This window comes from Somniosus microcephalus, chromosome 2, assembly GCF_052327205.1.
Source record: "Somniosus microcephalus isolate GS21.2 chromosome 2, FLI_Smic_1.0, whole genome shotgun sequence".
Lineage (NCBI taxonomy): Eukaryota > Metazoa > Chordata > Chondrichthyes > Squaliformes > Somniosidae > Somniosus > Somniosus microcephalus.
The window spans coordinates 369,717,840-369,740,006 of record NC_140988.1 but is presented as its reverse complement, the minus strand read 5'-3'; the positions used below and the strand labels follow the sequence as shown (position 1 = coordinate 369,740,006).

The 22,167-nt window shown below is 48.7% G+C and overlaps 1 protein-coding gene across 1 annotated transcript in view; it reads right to left on the bottom strand.

The window, feature by feature from the left end:
* The window catches only part of LOC147123754 (dedicator of cytokinesis protein 2-like), a 1,461,504-nt gene that overhangs the window by 109,767 nt on the left and 1,329,570 nt on the right, over window positions 1-22,167 (bottom strand). The window contains exons 39-40 of the mRNA XM_085975685.1: window positions 18,366-18,455; window positions 16,517-16,621 (exon numbers count right to left, since the gene is read on the bottom strand). Of these exons, the coding sequence (XP_085831811.1) occupies window positions 16,517-16,621; window positions 18,366-18,455 (195 nt within the window). The remainder of the gene's footprint in view (window positions 1-16,516; window positions 16,622-18,365; window positions 18,456-22,167) is intronic.

Here is a 22,167-nt window from a genome sequence, read left to right as displayed (position 1 = left end):
AACCTCCTGCTGAATTTCACGGGAGGCGTTAGCGGCGCCGTGCCCAGTCGCTAGTTGATTTGGGCGCTAACGGGAGGCGCAAATCAACCGAATTTAGCCCCCTATGAGTCTGTGCAGTGACTCCAGTCCCCACTATGTGGTATGACTTTTAATAATATCTAAAGTGGTCCAACAAGCCACTCAGTTAAGAAGAATAGCTACAGAGTAGAGGAGTGTCTCGAGAAGGCCCCCTACCACTTTCTCAAGATGACTATGGGTAGGCAATTAATGTAGCTGGCCCAGCATTGCCCACATCCCGAAATCAAATTAAAAAAATAACAGACCCCCAGTTTAATGTTAGAATTTAAGGACAGACATGTACACGGATGTGAAGTTAAACAATTTTAAAACATTTTTGGAAAAAGTGGAGGAGGACAGGACTGCAATGGGCAGTTGTAAGATCACGAGGGTAAGTCATAACTGGCCGTGCGACCAGACGTCTGCCTTGGACAGGGAGCAAGGTATTACAGGGCACTGGGGTTGGTGAGGAGTAGCCCAAGAGGCCCATCATTCTCACATGTTCAGTGGTGTCCTCTATATATCAACGTGTCCATGCAAACTGTGCACAAGTGCTTCAGCCGTGGTTCAGTGGGTAGCACTCTCGCCTCTGCGCCAGAAAGTTGTGGGTTCAAATCCCACTTCAGCGACTTTGAGCTCAAGAATCTAGGTGGAGGAAATACTGCACTGTCGGAGGTGCCGTCTTTCAGATAAGACGTTAAACCGAGGTCCCATCGTGCCCCATCGTGCTCTCTCAGGAGGATAGAAAAGATCCCATGGCACAATTTCAACGAAGAGCGGGTGAGTTATATTTAAATCATTTATCCCTCAATCAACATAACAAAAGCAGATGATCTGGTCATTATCACATTGCTGTTTGTGGGAGCTTGCTGTGCGCAAACTAACTGCCGTGTTTCCCGCATCCCAACAGTGACTGCACTTCAAAAAGTACATCATTGGCTGTAAAGCGCTTTGGGACGTCCTGAGGTCGTGAAAGGCGCTATAGAAATGCAAGTCTTTCTTTCTTTAATGGTTTGTGTCATGGGAATACTGCACTCATACGGGGTATATTAGCTTACTTAATGTGTCTGCTGCTCGCTTTGCAAAGTGAGGAGAACCCAGTGATCAGCAGTCAAGGAGTGGTCAAGACCTACATTTGCACCAAGCACAAGCCTTGTGATAATTGACAGACGTACTCAGAGACGTTTCTCAAGAAAAAAACTTGCATTTATGTAGCGCCTTTCACAACCTTAGGGAATACCAAAGGGCTTTACAGCCACTGAAGTATTTTTTGAAGTGTAGTCACTGTTGTAATGTAGGAAACGCGGCAGCCAATTTGCGCACAGCAAGCTCCCACAAACAGCGTTGGGAATAATGACCAGATAATCTGATGCCGGTTGAGGGATATAATTGGCCAGGACAGCAGGGATAACTCTCCTGCTCTTCTTTGAAATAGTGCCGTGGGCTACATTAACCCTAGGTTTAATGTCTCATCTGAAAGACAGCACAGTGCTGCACTCCCTCAGTACCTCGCTGACGTGTCGGCCTAGATTACAGCTTCATCCTCACCTTTCAAATCCCTTCACGGCCTCGGTCTGCCTGATCTGATCAATCTTCTCCCACACATACACCACAGCCATCGCCCTCCACACCGATGACTCTGGATTGCCGCTCGTTCCCCACTCTCCCTTTTCCACCATTAGCGGCCCATCATTGGTTCAGCCACCTCAGACCCTCTCTTGTGGAGCCCTCTTCTAAAAAACAGTTTGCGTTCTCACCTTTGCTGTGGATGAAACAATGCCGAACCCACAGCCTCCTGACTCAGAGGCAAGAGTGCTACCTGTCTTGTTTTACACACCTTGTATAAAACTAATAAATTTCAGGACATCGGAGTATTACAGTTTAACTCTTTTATTAAGCATTAGGTCTGAGATCATACTCGTAGCAGCACCATGGGGAAAGCATTGCATTAGGACCCCTAGCCTGGGTCTTCCAAACAATGGTAGTCCTTACAGATGCCTGCAGGCCAATGACAACTCAGCCTGTGATCACATGTGAATATAATAGGTATTCCTTACAGATGCCTGCGGGCCAATGATAATTCAATATGCAAATGTTACACTACCAACCGAGCCAAGACGGACACTCTAGGGCTGTTCGACCCTGTTCAGTTATTTGAGGGCACAGAACTTCTGGGACATGTAACTGAATGTTACATTCTCAATGTTTACCAGTTACTTATAGCCCCATACAATCGATGCAAAGGAAGGCAGTGAATAATAAATTATTGTTAATCTCTTGAGGCCAGTAAACAAATTCAGGTAAAACTTCCAAGAAAGATAGATCTCTTGAAATTCCTTCTAGGTCCCTGAAGTAATGGTGTAAAAACTCCAAAGTATTGATCTAACATCACATTATTCAATCCTGGTTGATTGCGGCAAAAGTCAAACAATGGACTGACCTGATTTGGCGCGGAGATAAGGAGTTGAAGAAACGGGTATAATTGTAGGCCCTCAGAAGCAACGGGGCTCTCTTGCTCCCCTCTCTTGACTCTGACCTCTTGTCTGGTCTTGGACTGCTGCCGCTCGTACTCGTGCCCTGGCCTCATGGCAGGTTCTCTTCTCGCTCCCCGCATTAAGTTGCAACCAAGGACATCCATACCAATCGCGGGAGGGGAACGAGACCCGAGTCCAAAGTCATACAGGACACACGGGCCGCAAAAAGGGGGCAGACGAAACGAGACGAAGAAAAAGGTAAAGACCCGACAAGAGCAGAGAAGGGCAGCAGAAGACGCATTGATAAAAACCGGGCGCCTAGTTATAAGCTGGCGCTTGGGGAAGAAAACATATTATATGGACAGTGAGAACAAGTTGGCTATTGAACTCTGCGTATAAGCTGGCGTTAAACGCGAGTGTCCACGCCACAACAAATATACCGACGTTCAAAGAATGGGTAGAAAAATCTAAGCAGTAAAGACTGCCAACCGTCCCACAAACGCAACGTTACCGCCAACGACCACCCGAGGGAGAAGAAGAAGAAAACCCATCGCGACGAGACGACGACGGTAGCTGAGGAGAAGAAAGGTGTGTCGCAGCAACAGCTCCAGCACGGCGCCCTGAGACCACGTGGCGACGGAATACCCCAAAGGACAGAAGCCCAAACCTCAAAACTCGCAACTGTTAAAGCAACAGGCTTGGATTTGGTGAGCATGGATTCCTGGCCCCTCATAGCTTAATCTAGTTAAGTATAGGGGTGGGATAAGGATAAGGGGATTGTTAATGTAGTTGTTTTCCCTCGATGTGCCGTGTGTTCCCCATTCCATGTATAAGTATAGTTATTGTTTATGCCTGTAATTTTTTAATCAGTAATTTCTCATCAGACTGTGTTTTCATTTCTGTTTTAATAAAATCTTGGTTTTCCTTACACCAAACCACTTGTCTACTCGATTTTCTGTATCGCCGCCTGTACCTAAGTCCAGTGTCCAGAACCCAGGGGTGTGGGAGCGATTCGAACCGCTCACAGGCAGTCAGGGGCATAACTGACTGGGCACCCGCGCCACCACCTACAAATGCAAGGTTTTCTTTATTATTTATAGAATTTCACCATACCCTTCATAATGACACATCAGGCCTCACAGGTAAATGATACCTGGGATGACGAAAGGTCTTCGACCTGAAACGTTAACTCCGTTTCTCTCTCCACAGATGCTGCCCTGGCCTGCTGAGTTTTTCCAGTGTTTTCTGTTGTTATTACCTGGGATGTTGTCTGGGCTGGGGAATGTTAGCTATGAGGAAAGATTGGATAGGCTGGGGTTGTTTTCTTTGGAACAGAGGAGGCTGAGGGGAGACTTAATTGAGGTGTATAAAATTATGAGGGGCCTAGATAGAGTGGATAGGAAGGACCTATTCCCCTTAGCAGAGAGGTCAATAACCAGGGGGCATAGATTTAAAGTAATTGGTCGGAAGTTTAGATGGGATTTGAGGAGAAATTTTTTCACCCAGAGGGTGGTGCCTGAAAGGTTTTTTTTTAATTCGTTTATGGGGTGTGTGCATCGCTGGCAAGGTCAGTATTTATTGCCCATCCCTAGTTGCCCTCGAGAAGGTGGTGGTGAGCTGCCTTCTTGAATCGCTGCAGTCCGTGTGGTGAAGGTGCTCCCACAGTGCTGTTAGGGAGGGAGTTCCAGGATTTTGACCCAGCGATGGTGAAGGTGGGGCGGTAGAGCCAGAGACCCTCATTACATTTAAAAAGCACTTGGATATGCACTTGAAGTGCTGTAACCTACAAGGCTACGGACCAAGTGCTGGGAAGTGGGATTAGGCTGGATCGCTCTTTGTCGGCTGGCACGGACAAGATGGGCCGAATGGCCTCCTTCTGTGCTGCAAACTTCTATGATTCTATGACACAGTTATCACTATGACAACTTATGTTACTTTCTTATCGCAAAATGTTCGAAAGTGGTTTACAAGAGAGGGAGAAAAACATTTTGAAGTAATTGGAATAAGAGTTCAGGGAAATGACTAAAGTTGACATTAAAGTAAGAGATTTTGATGAAGCTTTCGAATGTGGGAAGAGATGAAGCAAGGAGGAGAGGCCTAGAGAGAGAATTCCATAGTGGAGTACCATGCAGCCTAAGGGCTTTGCCAGCCATGGCACAGAGGCAGTCAATCCAGACTCAGATCAGAGGGTGCGAGCTGGGGTGGAGGGCTGGAGAAGGTCGTAAAGTTGCTGTACTGTGGGGACAGGAAGCCAATGGGTGTCGATAAGGACGTGGGAGGGGAGAGGGGTGTGGGGGCAGAGGGGTGTGGGAACTACTATTGGTTAGGGTAACCAAGGTGAGTTGGAGTTGACGTAAGGTGGAGATTGGGAGGCTGGCTAAGAGACCATTGAAGAATGCAAGCCGAGTGGTGTCAAAGGCGTAGGTCGGGTTTTGGTAAAGATGAGGTTGATGTAGGTGGACAATGTGCGTTGTCATGGTGATGGACTAGATGTGGGATTAGAAGTTCAACTCAAGGTAAAGCAAGACAGCAAGATTGGGCTTCACTCTGGGAGCACCTGGGTCCAAATCCAGACGAACCTAATGTGAAGAATTCTCCTCTTCTGCCAGTTGCAAGGACCTTATCTGAAATGAGTCTGAGACAATAATCTCTGTCTAGAGGATTTAATTCCACAGCACAAAACCGCTAGTAATTTGACGCTAATTGGGCAATTTCTCTTGGGATGGTTGGAAAGGCTTATATGGGATATGAGAATGTCATAGTGGAACATAGGAACAGGAGCAGGCCATTCAGCCCCTCGAGCCTGTTCCGCCATTCAATTAGATCATGGCTCACCTGTATCTTAACCCCATCGACCCGCCTTGGTTCCGTAACCCTTAATGCCCTTGCTTAACAAGAATTTATCAATCTTAGTTTTGGAAAGTTCTATTGACCCTCAGCCTCAACAGCTGTTTGGGGGAGAGAGTTCCAGATTTCCACCCTACCCTTTATGTGAAGAAGTGCTTCCTGACAACACCCCTGAATGGACTAGCTCTAATTTTATGGTTGTGCCCCCTTGTTCTGGACAACCCCCTGCCCCCCCCCCCCCCCCACCCTCTCCCACAAGAGGAAATAGTTTCAAACCCTATCAAAGCCTTTAATCATCTTAAACACCTGAAGCAGTAGAAATGATCTCTTCTGAAATTATGGCGAAGCAAGGCGGTATTTACTCTGCATACGGCCCATTCAACACTGGACCTGGGAGTGATTAATGCTGACATTGGATGTGGAAAGCAAAAGTAATCAGTTCCCAAGGACTGACATTTGTCATCTTCATAAGCACAAAATTCAAAAGCAAAATACGTCGCATACATGCAACCTCCAGCAAGCAAGGGAACAGAAACAAACTTAAACTATCCCTGGGACAAAATACTCTTAACCTTTACTTCAAAATGAAGGGCTCAACACCATAAGAATAGGGGAAAGTGTAGTGTATGTACCTTTAAGAGAGAACTACTTTACAGCTCCTGTATACTGTACTACCGGCAGTGACCACACCTGTATATAAGCCCTGAGCAGAGATCTGTACTGTTAGTTTTTAGACTACCCTCATCCAGTAAACACCTGTTGATTGTTAATCTGCAGTCTCCGTCTATTTATTGAAGAACACCATACCTTAAGATTCACGGATTTAACAGTGGCGACGAGGTCGATTCGAACCTGCCTGCAACTCTGCATTTCCTTCCAGGGATTCGCTCCTGGAGGACAGTGGTAGAAAGTCGAGGCCAGAAGCACGGGCGTCGACCACGAGCAACCACCCAGTCATCGGGCAGAGAGTGAGCATCGCAGGGGAGGCTGTTGAGAGCTGGGCTTGGTTCTCCAGCCACGACGATCCAGCAACAGGCTGGCAACAGGTACGGCGCAGACCCTTCCCGGACAGCGGCGGCTGGAGCCGACCGACGGCACAGAAAAGGCCGAGCAGCGTCGACGGGGTAAGAGAGAGGGTAAAACGCACAGGGCGCAGCCGGGGGTTGAAGACCGAGTGGCGTCAACGGAAAACAAAAAGAGAGAGAGGGTAAAGCACAGCCGGGGTTCAGGACCGAGCGGCGGCAATGAGAGAGGCGCACAGGTAAACGCGCAGAGCGCAACCAGGGCTCAAGGGCTGAGCAGCGTCCGCGGGGGAAGAAAGGAAGCGCGGGAGACGCCATTTGAGCCGCGGAGAAGAAGGGAGAGCGCCGGAGATGCCATTTTTGAAGCCGCAGCGGAGAAGAAGGGCGAGCACGGGAAGAAAGGGAAGCATGGGAGACGCCATTTTGAGCCAGCGGAGAAGAAGGGAGAGCGCGGGAGACGCCATTTTAGCCAGTCTAACCACACCTAGGGATGCCGAAGAGTGGCAGTGTCACAGCATTCGACAATGAAGTCGAAGGTTGGGCGACATATGTGGAACGCATTGAAGTGTACTGCAAGGCGAATGAAGTGCCAGATGCCAGGAAAGCACTGGTTTTGTTGAATTCCATGGATGCAAAAACGTATGGCTTACTGCGAAACCAAGTAACCCCAGAGAAGCCAGTGGATAAAGATTTCAAAAGCATAGTGGCAATCCTACAGGACCACTTAAACCCCACACCGCTGCTGATAGCAGAAAGATTTAAGTTTCACAAAAGGAACCAGCATAAAGATGAAAGTAATGCTGAGTATTTAACGGAACTGCGCAAGCTATCGAAACACTGCCAGTTTGGAATGGGACTAGCAGATACGTTAAGGGACAAGTTTGTGTGTGGGCTTCAAAGTGAAGGAACCCAGAAACGGCTTCTATCAGAAAAGGATCTTACGCTGGACAAGGCTTTCAGCATGTCAGTATCACACGAAGCAGCCGCACGGGGCGCTGCAGAGATACAACGGAGACCGCAAGAATATGGCACCAATGAAATGTCATATGGAGCAGTGAAGTGTTATCACTGCGGCAGAACAACACACGACCAGAAGGATTGTTGGTTCAAGGACCAAGTATGCAGACAGTGTGGAAAAGCAGGACACATAGCAAGAGTCTGCAGGTCGGGAAAGAAAACCAGCAGCATGAAATCTCCACAGGAGAAGTACAAAAAGGTACATAAGGTGACGGAGAGTAGTTCAGACGAACAGAAAAGTGATACAGACTCGGAAGCAAGGAGCTGGGTTGTCTGAAACTACATAATGTAATCAAAATGGAGGATCACCAAACTATCTGGGTCACGCTCAAGATAGACGGAGTCCAAGTGAAAATGGAATTGGACACAGGATCAGCCCTAACAGTCATAAACCAAAGGGACTACAAGCGGCTATTCTCACATATACCCTTGAGAGATACAGAGATTGTCTTGAAGACGTACACGGGGCAAAAGGTCTACCCCAAAGGAAAAATAAGGGTGAATGTGATATACAACGGCAAGGAAATACCAAAAATGGATCTATATGTATTGCCAGATGGAGGACCACCACTACTAGGACGTGAATGGATCCGGAATGATACAGTTAGATTGGCATTTCATACAGGCACTGACGGTAGAGGCCAAAAAGGATGACGACGTCACACCTGGACGACTGTCAAAAATGCTAACTGATGCACAAGAAGTGTTCCAGGAGGGATTCGGAACATTAAAAGGCATAACAGCGACGATCAAAATAGAGGAAAATGCAAGCCCAAAGTTTTTTTAAGGCCAGACCGGTGCCTTATGCGATCCGCCCAGCCGTCGAAGCAGAGCTGGAAGGTTTGGAACGTTCAGGAGTACTGTCCAAAGTGGACTGGAGGGAGTGGGCTACACCCATCGTTCCTGTAATGAAGAGGTCGTTGAGTAATACGCCTGGCGAACCAAAGAAGGTTCGCATCTGTGGGGACTTTAAGGTGACAGTGAACCCAGTCCTTCACACGGTACAATATCCGCTTCCGCGGATTGAAGATATTTTCGCCTCGCTATCTGGAGGAAAACGCTTCACTAAGATTGATCTGGCCCAGGCGTACCTGCAAATGGAGGTAGAAGAAGCCTCGAAACAATACCTCACGATCAACACTCACAAAGGTCTCTACCAATACAACCGGCTGGTGTTCGGGGTAGAATGAGCTCCAGCTATTTGGCAAAGGGCAATGGATCAAGTCCTGCAAGGGATTCCGGGGACCCAGTGTTATTTGGACGACATCCTGGTCACGGGCGAAAATGACAGTGATCACCTCGCCAACCTGGAGCAGGTGCTCACTAGATTGAGGGAATATGGGCTACGAGCTAATCGCCACAAATGCGAGTTTTTCCAGAAGTAGATCTCGTATTGTGGACATGTTATTGATGAAGAGGGGTTACATAAGTCCCCTGAAAAGATTGAGGCAGTAGTCAAGGCTCCAGCACCGGAAAATGTGTCACAACTGAGGTCGTTCCTCGGGCTGGTGAACTACTACCATAAGTTCTTGCCGAATTTGTCTACAGTACTACACCCACTGAACACCCTACTGCAAACGAGGGTACCATGGCAGTGGAACGACGAATGTAAACGAGCTTTCCAGAAGTGCAAGGAATTGATCACATCAAAAGAGGTGTTGGCTCATTTCAACCCAGCACTACCAATTCGGTTGGCGTGTGATGCATCACCCTATGGCATTGGAGCGGTGCTGTCGCACAAGTTCCCGGACGGCTCGGAGAGGCCGGTAGCCTTTGCGTCTCGATCACTAACCTCAGCCGAGCGTAACTACACCCAGATTGACAGGGAGGCCCTCAGCCTAGTGTGGGGAGTGAAAAAGTTCAACCACTATCTGCACGGGCAGAAATTCACCTTGCTGACTGACCACCAACCACTTGTCTCCATCTTTAATCCAAAGAAGGGCATGCCGGTGATGACTGCACAACGGCTACAAAGATGGTCCCTTTTTCTAGGGGCGTACCAATATGAAATAGAGTATAAGGGCACGAAACAGCATGGAAACACTGATGGGCTATCACACCTGCCACTGCCTACTGCGGAGGAAGTACCAGCAGTGGACCCTGTCGAAATATTTTATTCAACTATAATTGAACGCTTGCCAGTAACTAACGCGGATATAGAGAAGAAGACCCGAAATGATCCGACACTGTCTCGGGTATATGATTTGACGATGAAGGGATGGCCAACACATGGCGGCTCACTGTTGCCAGCATTCTCATCCAGAAGAGAACAGCTGTCAGTATGCCAGGGGACATTGATGTGTGGATCCCGAGTGGTAATTCCACCCAAGTTAAGGGAGAGAGTGCTCAATGAGCTTCACGAAGGCCATCTGGGAGGGGTGAAAATGAAAAGCCTTGCTCGGGCTTATGTGTGATGGCCGGGGATCGATCAACAAATCGAGGACCTAACAAAGAGCTGCTCAGGATGCCAGAAGGTACAAAATGCACCACCACATGCCCCTCTACACCCATGGGAGTGGCCCTCCTCTCCATGGCAACGGGTGCATATTGATTTTGCTGGTCCATTCATGGACTCAATGTTCTTAATAGCAGTGGATGCACACTCGAAATGGCCTGAGGTGATCAAAATGTCCTCCACCACTACGGAGAAAACGATTGCAGTCCTACGGACCATATTTGCCAGGAACGGCTTGCCAGAACAGATTTGCTCTGATAACGGACCACAGTTTGTGTCCGAAGAGTTTCGGAAATTTATGAGAAGGAATAGGGTAAGGCATTACACATCCGCCCCGTATCATCCAGCTGAGAGGTTCGTACAAACCTTTAAAAAGGCAGTAAGGGCCATGTGCGATGACGACATTCCACTGCAGCATAAGGTGGACAATTTCCTGTTAGTCTACAGAAATGCGACTCATGCAGTTACCAACCAGACCCCGGCCATGATGTTCTTTAACCGAAGTTTGAGATCTCGTCTGGATTTGCTCAGACCAAATGTACGAAGAAATGTTGAGAATAAGCAATTCCAGCACATCAATGAGAAGCTGACAAGGAGCTTCAATGTAGGACAACCAGTCTGGGCCCGCGACTACCGAACAGAGAAATGGCAACCAGGAACCATATGCACACGGCAGGGGCCACTAATGTACACAGTGGATGTTGGGGAGAACATTGTGAGACGCCATGTCGACCAGATCCTAGTGTCACAAGAACGAGTCAACCCCATATCTCGCGTACCTGGTGATGAACCCGACATACCGGTAGCATCTACCCCAGAAACAGTAGCATCGGAAGCTGATGAACTAACCGACGACAGGGGGCCAGAATCGCCTTCGCACCAAGAGCAAGACACTCAGGAAAGGTGCTATCCAGAAAGAATCAGGAAGCCGCCCCAAAGGCTGAATCTATAAATGGACTATTTCAGTTCATGTGCATGTTAAAAGTGTTAACTGTTAATTGAATGTTATGGTACTGTTAATCTAAAAGGGGAGGAATTGTATACCTTTAAGAGAGAACTACTTTTACAGCTCCTGTATACTGTAGTACCGGCAGCGACCACACCTGTATATAAGCCCTGAGCAGGGATCTGTACTGTTAGTTTTTAGACTACCCTCATCCAGTAAACACCTGTTGATTGTTAATCTGCAGTCTCCGTCTATTTATTGAAGAACACCATACCTTAAGATTCACGGATTTAACAGAAAGCATACAGGGAGGAAAAAGTCATTCAATGAACCAGCCTACTCTTCAACAGAATATGTACAATCCACCCTTTCATAGACTCAAATTCAATCATTTGAGGGCAAGTTTTCCTGATCCCTATGTCAGGCACAGTAACAGGAAAACTTGCCCTCAAGTGATTGTTTTTACTGTATGCGCCTACAGTAAAAACCCAGAAAGAAAGTCTTGCATTTACGTAGTGCCTTTGATGCCTCTCAGCTTGCTTTCTCCAAGGTTCTGCTAGCCAGCCTCCCAGTCTCCCCCCTGACAAGCCACAGTAGCTTCCCCGTTCAGCACGGTGTTAAAATTGCGGTCGACATCCGATTATGTCAGCGGGCCCCGATCTGCAAATGTCAATGAGGACCCCGCCGGCTTTGCAGCACAGAAACAGGCCATTCGGCCCAACAGGTCCGTGCCGGTGTTTATGCTCCGCACGAGCCTCCTCCCACCCCTCGTCATCTCACCCTGTCAACATATCCTTCTGTTCCTTTCTCCCTCATGTGCTTATCTCGCTCCCCCTTAAATGCATCTGTGCCATTTGCCTCAGCTACTCCCTGCGGCAGCGTGTTCCTTTGGGTGGGGAGCGGCTTAGCCGACCATTCAGAAGCCGGAGTCAAAATAGCGGATGGCAGGATCCCAGTGGGTGGAGGGTGGCTAAGTAACCTGGGTGATTTTAAACTGCCTGTCGATCCAGTCTCCGTGCGGCGGTCAGGTTTCCCCGCCCAGTTAAATGGGTGGGACAGAGCTTCTCCAACTTTTTCCAGTTCTGACGAAAGAGTCATCGACCTCAGACGTTGACTCCGTTTTTTTCTTCACGATGCTGCCTGACCTGCTGAGTGTGTCCAGCATTTTCTGCTGTTAGATAGAGCCCATGTTCACTCTAGCTGATTATGGACTCTACCCACCCATCGAAGGTCCTTCCACAGCCCGTGTACAATCAGGGGAGTGGGATTAATTGGATAGCTCTACCACAGGCACGATGGGCCGAATGGCCTCCTTCTGTGCTGTAACATTCTATGACTATGACTCTACCCTATCATGATCTCTTCCCACCCATTACCTAAAGAAACACTCTCGGATAGCCCAAAGGTAATTAGCAATACTCCAAGATATTTGGCCACCCTTATATTACTCAACTCTGGCCTCCACAGACAACATGCCCCCATCACCACAATCACAGCAGCCCTTGCTGTAAATAATGTGATTGGACATCCACCCAGTGCCAGTATTGAGTCTCCCCTTTTAATCGCTGTTTGCTCTGCCAATGCATTCTATCATCCTGCTTATTATTCAAATGATTCATTGCATGTTTCTTAACGAGGTTCCTAATGAATGAGTGTGTGTGTGTATATAGAGAGAGCACCTTCACTTTGTAAAATTAATGCGCAAAAGAAAATCATTAAATTTATGAGGCATTACCATATGTAATTAAGCCGATGTCCGTCTGATTTGTAACTTCATAGAATCATGGAATCGGAGAATAGTACAGCACAGAAGGAGGCCATTCGGCCCATCGAGTCTGCGCCGGCTCTTTCGAAGAGCAATCCAGTTAGTCCCACTCCCCCACTCTTTCCCCATATCTCTGCAAATATTTCTCCTTCAAGTATTTATCCAATCCCCTTTTGAAGGTTACTATTGAATCTGCTTCCACCGCCCTATCAGGCAGTTTATTCCAAATCCTAACCACTCGTTGCGTTAAAATGTTTTTCCTCAGGTCATTTCTGGCTCTTTTGCCAATCACCTTAAATCTGTGCCCACTGGTTATCGATCCTTCAGCCATTGGAAACAGTTTCTCCTTATTTACTCTATCTAAACCTTTCATGATTTTAAACACCTCTATCAAATCTCCTCTTAGCCTTCTCTGCTCCAAGGAGAACAACACCAGCTTCTCCAGTCTATCCCCACGTAACTGTAATCGCTCATCCCTGGAACCATTTTAATAAATCTCTTCATAGAATCATAGAATGGTTACAGCACAGAAGGAGGCCATTTGGCCCGTCGAGCCCGTACCGGCTCTCTGCAAGAGCACTTCATCCCTGTAGCCCTGCAAATTTTTTTCCTTCAGGTACTTATCCAATTCCCTTTTGAACGCCACGATTGAATCTGCCTCCACCACCCTTTCAGGCAGTGCATTCCAGATCCTAACCACTCGCTGCGTAAAAAGTTTTTCCTCATGTCGCCTTTGATTCTTTTGCCAATCACCTTAAACCTGTGTCCTCTGGTTCTCAACCCTTGCACCAATGGGAACAGTTTCTCTCTATCTTCTGCACCCTCTCCAAAGCCTTCATGTCCTTCCTAAAGTGTGGTGCCCAGAATTGGACACAATACTCCAGCCGGGGCCGAACTCATGTTTTATAAAGGTTATGGTAACTTACTGGCTATTGTACTCACTGCCTCTATCTATAAAGCCCAGGATCCCGTATGCTTTATTAACTGCTTTGTTAACCTCTCCTGCCACCTTCAAAGACTTGTGCACAAACACACTTTCATTCAAGTCCTGTTGACTGACATTGTTCATTGCACACCTCTGCTGTGTTTAACTCTCTTGGCTTGCTTTATTTTTCCAACTTTTCTGCTGCAAGATAAGACAGGAGGAACAGTTCGCAATTCGAGTGAAAAAAAAGAGTCAATTTAAAAAAAAAGGATTGTGGAGCTTCCTGTGAAGCTCAGTTGGTGAGGGCACTGTCCAATGTAGGACTAATCCATAAGTCTAGGAAGATCCCACGATCAATCCCTGGCCTCTGCTGAATTAGACGATCTCAGACAGGGTGACAGTGGAGATACCGCAATAAGGTACATAGGAACAGGAGGTGGCCATTCAGCTCTTCGAGCCCGTTCCCCCAGTGAATTAGCTTGTGACTGATCCGTACCTCAACTCCATCCACCCGCCTTGGTTCCATAGCCCTTGAGACCCTTACCGAACAAAAATCTATCGATCTCAGTTTTTGAAAGTTCCCACTGACCCCCCAGCTCAACAGCTTTTTGGTTTTTTTTTTGAGTTCCAGATTTCCACGACCCTTTGTGTGAAGAAGTGCATCCTGATGTCCACCGCTGAATGGCCCAGCTCCCTTGTTCTGGACTCCCTCACCAGAGGAAATAGATTCTCTCTATCTATCCTCAGTGCCTCAGTGCTGCTGGGTTAAGATGGGACAAGACCTGTAGGGCATTAATTCATCTGGTGCCCAAATCCTCTATTCGCTCCTCTTCCTGTGTCTAATTCCACATACAGTACATTCTATGGTCAGGTACAGAGCCACCCAAACCACATGTCTGACCTGGGTCTCCTATACTGTTTCCACATTCTTGCAGCTGAAGATATCATCTAAAGTTTAAGATTCTCTGGAGAAATCTCTGTTCAAATCCATCTATCAGCGTTTGCCCCAAGATAATCGTTCTTCAAACCTCTGACCCATATAGCAGTGCGTTAATAAGGCTAGCACTTTTCAGATGACACTTTTATGATGTTTGGCACATCTTTTTAACAGTTCAAACATGCCATTGGCCACGTTGGCCCTATTGTTCAAGTCCTTTCTTCAGATAACTCTTGGTCCACGAGATCTCCTGACTTGCTTCGATCAGCCGAGAGGGGTGGGGGGCGGATAGGAATTTTCTGGAGTATTTCTTCCACTATTGGCCTGGAATTTTCTCTGTTTTTTTTTTGTTACTTCTATCAGGAGATTGCATGGAGGCGGAGGTGTAGAGGGGATGGGGGGAGAGAGGTGTGTGGGGGAGGGGGGAGAGGTGTGGGTGGGGGGGGAGAGGTGTGGGGGGGGAGGTGTGGGGGGGGAGGTGGGGTGGAGGAGGTGGGGGGGGGAGGTGTGGGGGGAGGTGTGGGGGGAGGTGTGGGGGGAGGGGGAGGTGTGGGGGGAGGGGGAGGTGGGGTGGAGGGGGTGGGGATAGAGGTGTGGGGTGGAGGGGGTGAGGGTAGACGTGTGGGGTGGAGGGCATGGGGGTAAAGGTGTGGGGGTGGGGGTAGAGGTGTGGGGTGGTAGGGGTGGGGGCAGAGGTGTGCGGGTGGGGGGGTGGGGGTAGAAGTGTGGGATGGTGGGGGTGGGGGTAGAGGTGTGGGGTGGGGGGGTGGGGGTAGAAGTGTGGGGTGGTGGGGGTGGGGGTAGAGGTGTGGGGTGGAGGGGGTGGGGTAGAGGTGTGGGGTGGGGGGGTGGGGGTAGACATGTGGGGTGGTGGGGGTGGGGGTAGAGGTGTGGGGTGGTGGGGGTGGGGGTAGAGGTGTGGGGTGGGGGGGTGGGGGTAGACGTGTGGGGTGGTGGGGGTGGGGGTAGAGGTGTGGGGTGGAGGGAGTGGGGTAGAGGTGTGGGGTGGGGGGGTGGGGGTAGACGTGTGGGGTGGTGGGGGTGGGGGTAGAGGTGTGGGGTGGTGGGGGTGGGGGTAGAGGTGTGGGGTGGTGGGGGTGAGGGTAGAGGTGTGGGGTGGAGGGGGTGGGGTAGAGGTGTGGGGTGGGGGGGTGGGGGTAGACGTGTGGGGTGGTGGGGGTGAGGGTAGAGGTGTGGGGTGGAGGGGGTGGGGTAGAGGTGTGGGGTGGGGGGGTGGGGGTAGACGTGTGGGGTGGTGGGGGTGGGGGTAGAGGTGTGGGGTGGTGGGGGTGAGGGTAGAGGTGTGGGGTGGTGGGGGTGAGGGTAGAGGTGTGGGGTGGAGGGGGTGGGGGTAGAGGTGTGGGGTGGAGGGGGTGGGGGTAGAGGTGTGGGGTGGAGGGGGTGGGGGTAGAGGTGTGGGGTGGTGGGGGTGGGGGTAGAGGTGTGGGGTGGAGGGAGTGAGGTAGAGGTGTGGGGTGGGGGGGTGGGGGTAGACGTGTGGGGTGGGGGTAGAGGTTTGCGGGTGGAGGGGATGGGGTAGAGGTGTGGGGTGGTGGGGGTGAGGGTAGAGGTGTGGGGTGGGGGTAGAGGTGTGGGGTGGTGGGGGTGGGGGTAGAGGTGTGGGGTGGAGGGGGTGGGGTAGAGGTGTGGGGTGGGGGGGTAGATGTGTGGGGTGGGGGGGTGTGGTGGTGGGGGTGGGGGTAGAGGTGTGGGGTGGGGGGGTGAGGGGTAGAGGTGTGCGGGTAGGACATAACAGAAACAAGTGAGGATGAATGCAAATTTTTCCCGAAATTGTAGACGAGGGGGTTAAAGGTAAGTTTAAGAGAACACTCTATGTTGAAAATTCTGCGTGCCGTATTCTCATTTAACACAGAATTAATGCTGTGGAATTGAAAGTCACATTCCATTTGAATCCGAAAGGACCCATCAGTCTCTCACCCTCCAACATGACATTAGCTATGCTTCCTAAAAGCAAAAGCTTTGTCTCTCTGTGAATTATAACACAAATCATCCTTCGCTCGCCAGGAAAATAGAGCACATTCTTTTGCAAAAAGTGTAATGGTGTCCTTACCCGGGTGAAGGTTGGGAAGCCGAGGCCATAGTAACCAATTGCGTAGTAGTCAGGTTTGGGCCTTAGAACTTTCATGATCTTTTCATAGAACTTGGCTTGGCGTTGCTGTGAAATTCAGAACAAAGTAAGATTAATGTGTGAGAAAAACGCTAGACCCCATTTGTTAAGGTTCTTTTTTTTCCCATTAGCACCTTCCCAGCTTTATAATGCTGACTGTCAATGTTCTCCTCTCCTCCCCCGTCACTCGGCCTGGCCTACTGCTCCATGGCGGCTGGCCAAACTCTCGCACCGGAACCCGACAGGACCATTATTTGCGCGTTGGTGTGTGAGCCATTCTGTCCTCACTCTAGTAATCCAAGAGCCCTGCACTAATGAGTTCAAATCCCACCACAGCAGCTGGGGAATTTAAATTTCAAGTAAATCAACCTAGAATAAAAAGCTAGTGTCAGTAATGGTGACCATGAAATTACCAGATTGTTGTAAAAACCCATCTGGCTCACTAATGTCCCTTAGGGAAGGAAATCTGCCGTCCTTACCCGGTCTGGCCTATATCTGACTCGAGACCCACAGCAATGTGGTCGGCTCTTAATTGCCCTCTGAAATGGCCCAGCAAGCCACTCAGTTGTGTTCAAGGCGGCGGCTCACCACTGCCTTCTTGAGGGCAATTAGGGGTGGGCAATAAATGCCGGCCTTGCCAGCGACGTCAAAATCCCTTGAACGGATAAAAAAAATCCTCAGAAGTTTAGGCTCGCTTTAGGAAGGATGTCAAGGCCTTGGAGAGGCTTGGCAACATAGAATCACAGAATCTTGCAGCACAGAAAGCCATTCGGGCCATCATGCCTGGGCTGGCTCTTTGAAAGACCTATCAAATTTAATTCCACACCCCAGCTCGCTCCTCATAACCCTGACAATCAGTCCTCTTCAAGTACAGGTCCAATTCCCTTTTGAAAGTTCCTATGGAATCTGCTTCCACCACTCTTTCAGGTGGTGTGTTCCAAATATTAACAACCCTCCATGTGAAGGAATTTCTCCTCATTTCCCCTCTAGTTCTTTTGCCAATTATTTTAAATATATGACCTCTGGTTACTGACCCACTTGCCAGAGGAAATAGTTTCTCCCTACTTGCTCTATCAAAGCCCCTCATAATTTTGAACACCTCTATCAGGTCTTCCCTTAAACCTTCTTTGCGCTAAGGAGAACAATCCCAGCTTCTCCAATCTCTCCACATAACTGAAATCCCTCATCCCTGTTATTATCCTGGTAGACCTCCTCTGCACCCTCTCCAAGGCCTTGACATCCTTCCTAAAGTGTGGTGCCCAGAATTGGACGCAATACTCCAGCTGAGGCCGAACCAGAGATTTGTATGGCTTCCTTGATTTTGTATTCAATGTCCCTATTTACAAAGCCAAGAATCCCGTATGCTTTCTTAACTTGGGCAGGCCGCCAATCGCTGTAAAATGGTGGATCAAGGAAGAGTTAACACCTTTAGGAAATGAGGCAAATAAGACTGTCGGGATAAAAAAAATTGCATCAGATAGAATGATACAAGTAACCCTACGCTCCGCTACAGAAAGCTCCCCGACCAAGACTGCTGCAAGAATGGCGGCTGATTAATACTGAGACAGTATTGAGCTGCTCGTGAGGAAAGGCCTCACAGCCTAATGGCTTTCGCCATTAACTTTTCAACTTCTTCTAAGGCCTGTCATCGCTCACTGCCCCATCAGTCCCCCAGCCCCCTGGATTAAACAAAAAGGCAGCGGAGAGTTCAAGACTAATTGCCTGAACGGAAAATGGGTATCGTCAATCATCATTAGCTTATCATAATCAATGCAAGCTCGCATTTACTCACCAGGGTCTCGCTCAGTAGTTCATAATCAAAGACCTCCATCTCGTACTGTTCTGCCAGCTCCTTGCAGAGATGAATGGCTTCTTCCCACATCTGTTCACAGCAAGCGACAAATAATTAGCGTGACATGTTGAACTGATTCATCTGTGCTGCTTTGTATAATGTCAATGCAATTTATTCTTTCTAAGGGGTTTTGCTTGCCAATTCTTTCCCGCTCCTTCCGTAGTAACTTTAGGAATAGGAGTGGGCCATTCAGCCCTTGGGCCTGCCCTGTCATTTAATTAGGTCGAGGGTGATCTGCATCGCAACTCCATTTATCTGCCTTTGTTACCTCGAGACTTGACTATTCCAACGCTCTCCTGGCCAGCTTCCCACGTTCTACCCTCCATAAACTTGAGGCCATCTGAAACTCTGCTGGCCGTGTCCTAACTCGCACCAAGTCCCGTTCACCCATCGCCCTGGAGTTTAGAAAACTGGGAGGTGATCTCATTGAAACATATAAGATTCTGAGGGGGATTGACAGGGTAGATGTTGAGAGATTGTTTCCCCTGGCTGGAGAGTCTAGAACTAGGGGGCATAGTCTCAGGATAAGGGGTGGGCCCTTTTAAGACTGAGATGAGGAGGAATTTCTTCACTCAGAGGGTTGTGAATCTTTGGAATTCTCTGCCCCAAAGTGCTGTGGAGTCTCAGTTGTTGAGTATATTCAAGGCTGAAATAGATAGATTTTTGGACTCCAGAGGAATCAAGTAATATGGGGATAGGGCAGAAAAGTGGAGTTGAGGTCGAAGATCAGCCATGATCTTACTGAATGGCAGAGCAGGCTTGAGGGCCATATGGCCTACTCCTGCTCCTAATTCGTATGTTCCTAGGTTCACCCCTCTGCTCGCTGACCTACGTTGCCTCCTGGTTAAGCAACGCCTCAATTTTAAAATTCTCACCCTTGTTTTCAAATCCCTCCATGGCTTCACCCCTCCCTATCTCTGTCATCTCCTCCAGCTCCACAGCCCTCCGAGATCTCTGCGCTCCTCTAATTCTGGCCTCTTGAGCATCCCTGATTTTAATCGCTCCACCATTGGTGGCCGTGCCTTCAGCTGCCGAGGCCCTAAACTCTGGAATTCCCTCCCTAAACCTCTCCGCCTCTCTACCTCTCCTTCTTTAAGACCCCCTTAAAACCTACCCCTTTGTCCAAGCTTTTGGTCACCTGCCCTAATATCTCCTTATGTGTCAAATTTTGCCTGATAACGCTCCTGTGAAGTGCCTTGGGACGTTTTACTACGTTTTCGTCGCTATATAAATACAAGTTGTTGCTGTTGTTGTTGATCTATAGCCCTCAATACCCTTACCTAACAAGAATCTATCACTCTCAGTCTTGAAGCTTCAATTGACCCCCGGCATCCACAGCTTTTTTGGGGAGAGAGTTTCGGATTTCCACTGCCCTATGTGTGAAAAAGTGCTTCCTGATTTCACTCCTGAATGGCCTGGCTCTAAAGGCTTTGGCTTCGTGATGGGGTAAATAGGTAATAGACATCATCTACCAACTCACCCAAGGGGCCATTATTTATGTGTGTGCCTTGATAATGAAAGCCAGCAAGATTTTTGGCTTGGGGGATTAGAGCTGGACATTTTTTCACTCAATGTCCACCCAAGTGGACGTCCAGCAGGGGATGCTGGGTAACGTTAAGGAACAGGAGACCTGTCTGAATTCTCCCTCCCTAATCCAAGGGCATAGAAGCATAAAATTAACCCCATCGTGCGATCACCACCAGCACAAGGGCTGCAGTGTTTCAAGAAGAAGGCCCATCACTGTCTACTCAAGCCAATTAGTTACGTATTCAGGTAGTGACTGGATGTGGACTTCACTGAGCAATTTCCTGATCTTGGCTTTAGAGTGTGTGAGCACTAAGGTACGTCATTGAGGAACAGTGGGTATCGAACGGCAATGTCTGGGTATCGAATTTAGTGACGCGGTATTCAAGTGACAGTGTCTGGGTATGAATATAAGAAATAAGAACATAAGAAATAAGAGCAGGAGTAGGCCATTCGGCCCTTCGAGCCTGCTCCGCCATTCAATAAGATCAAGGCTGATCTTCTACATCATCACCACTTTCCTGCACTATCCCCATATCCCTTGGTTCCCTTAATATCCAAAAATCTATCGATCTCAGCCTTGACTATTCTCAATGACTGAGCCTCCACAGCCCTCTGGGGTAGAGAATTCCAAAGATTCACCACCCTTTGAGTGAAGAAATTTCTCCTCCTCTCAGTCATAAATGGCCGACCCCTTATTCTGAGACTGTGACCCCTGGTTCTAGACTCCCCAGTCAGGGGAAACATCCTCCCTGCATCTACTCTGTAACAATTTTGTATGTTTCAATGAGATCACCTCTCATTCTTCTAAATTCTAGAGAATATAGGCCTAGACTACTCAATCACCCTCATAGGACAATTCCCTCATTCCATGAATCAATCTAGAGAACCTTTATTGCACTCCCTCTAAGGCAAGTACATCCTTCCTTAGGTAAGGAGACCAAAACTGTACACAGCATCAAGTGAAACAGTGTCTGGTTAGCAAGAGATAGTGTCTGGGTATCGAGTGAGACAGTGTCTGGGTATCGAGACAGTGTCTGGGTATCGAGACAGTGTCTGGGTCTCGGGTGAGAGTGTCTGGGTATTGAGACAGTGTCTGGGTAATAAGACAGTGTCTGGGTAACGAGACATTGTCTGGGTAATGAGACAGTGTCTGGGTAACGAGACAGTGTCTGGGTATAGAGACAGTGTCTGGGTATCGGGTGAGAGTGTCTGGGTACTGAGACAGTGTCTGGGTAATGAGACAGTGTCTGGGGATCGGGTGAGAGTGTCTGGGTAACGAGACAGTGTCTGCGGATCGGGTGAGAGTGTCTGGGTAACGAGACAGTGTCTGGGGATCGGGTGAGAGTGTCTGGGTAACGAGTCAGTGTCTGGGGATCGGGTGAGAGTGTCTGGGTATTGAGACAGTGTCTGGGTAATGAGACAGTGTCTGGGTAACGAGACAGTGTCTGGGTAACAAGACAGTGTCTGGGTAATGAGACAGTGTCTGGGTATCGAGACAGTGTCTGGGTATCAGGTGAGAGTGTCTGGGTATTGAGACAGTGTCTGGGTAACGAGACAGTGTCTGGGGATCGGGTGAGAGTGTCTAGGTAACGAGACAGTGTCTGCGGATCGGGTGAGAGTGTCTGGGTAATGAGTCAGTGTCTGGGGATCGAGAGCGGCTGGAGAGCGCCAAACCTCGGGAGATGTCAAAGGTGAGCGAGAGTGGCTGGAGAGCACCAAACCTCGAGAGATTTCACAGGTGAGCGAGAGCGGCTGGAGAGTGCCAAACCTCAGGAGATTTCACAGGTGAGCGAGAGCGGCTGGAGAGTGCCAAACCTCGGGAGATTTCACAGGTGAGCCGGGGCTACAGTGGACCAATGAGTGTAAAGAAGTCAAAAGTAATCGAAGTGTGACATCACCAGAAAGCAGGTAAGTGATTGGTTGGTGATTATTTCCCTCTTTCTCGCTTTTTTCCAAACTTAATTTTTGTGGATTATAATTTCTAAGGTCTCTGTTGTGCAGTGGGAGTGCTAGTAAACAAGGGCCCTTGAGTATATCATTTAATTGTAGTGTAATTAGTGGTATTGATTTGGTTTAATTTAATTTGAATTAATTAAAGGGTAAGTCATGGCAGAACAGCTCAGCCCTGTGGCGTGCTCCTCCTGCACTATGTGGGAAATCAGGGACATTTCCTGTGTCCCTGACGACCATGTGTGCGGGAAGTGTATCCAGCTGC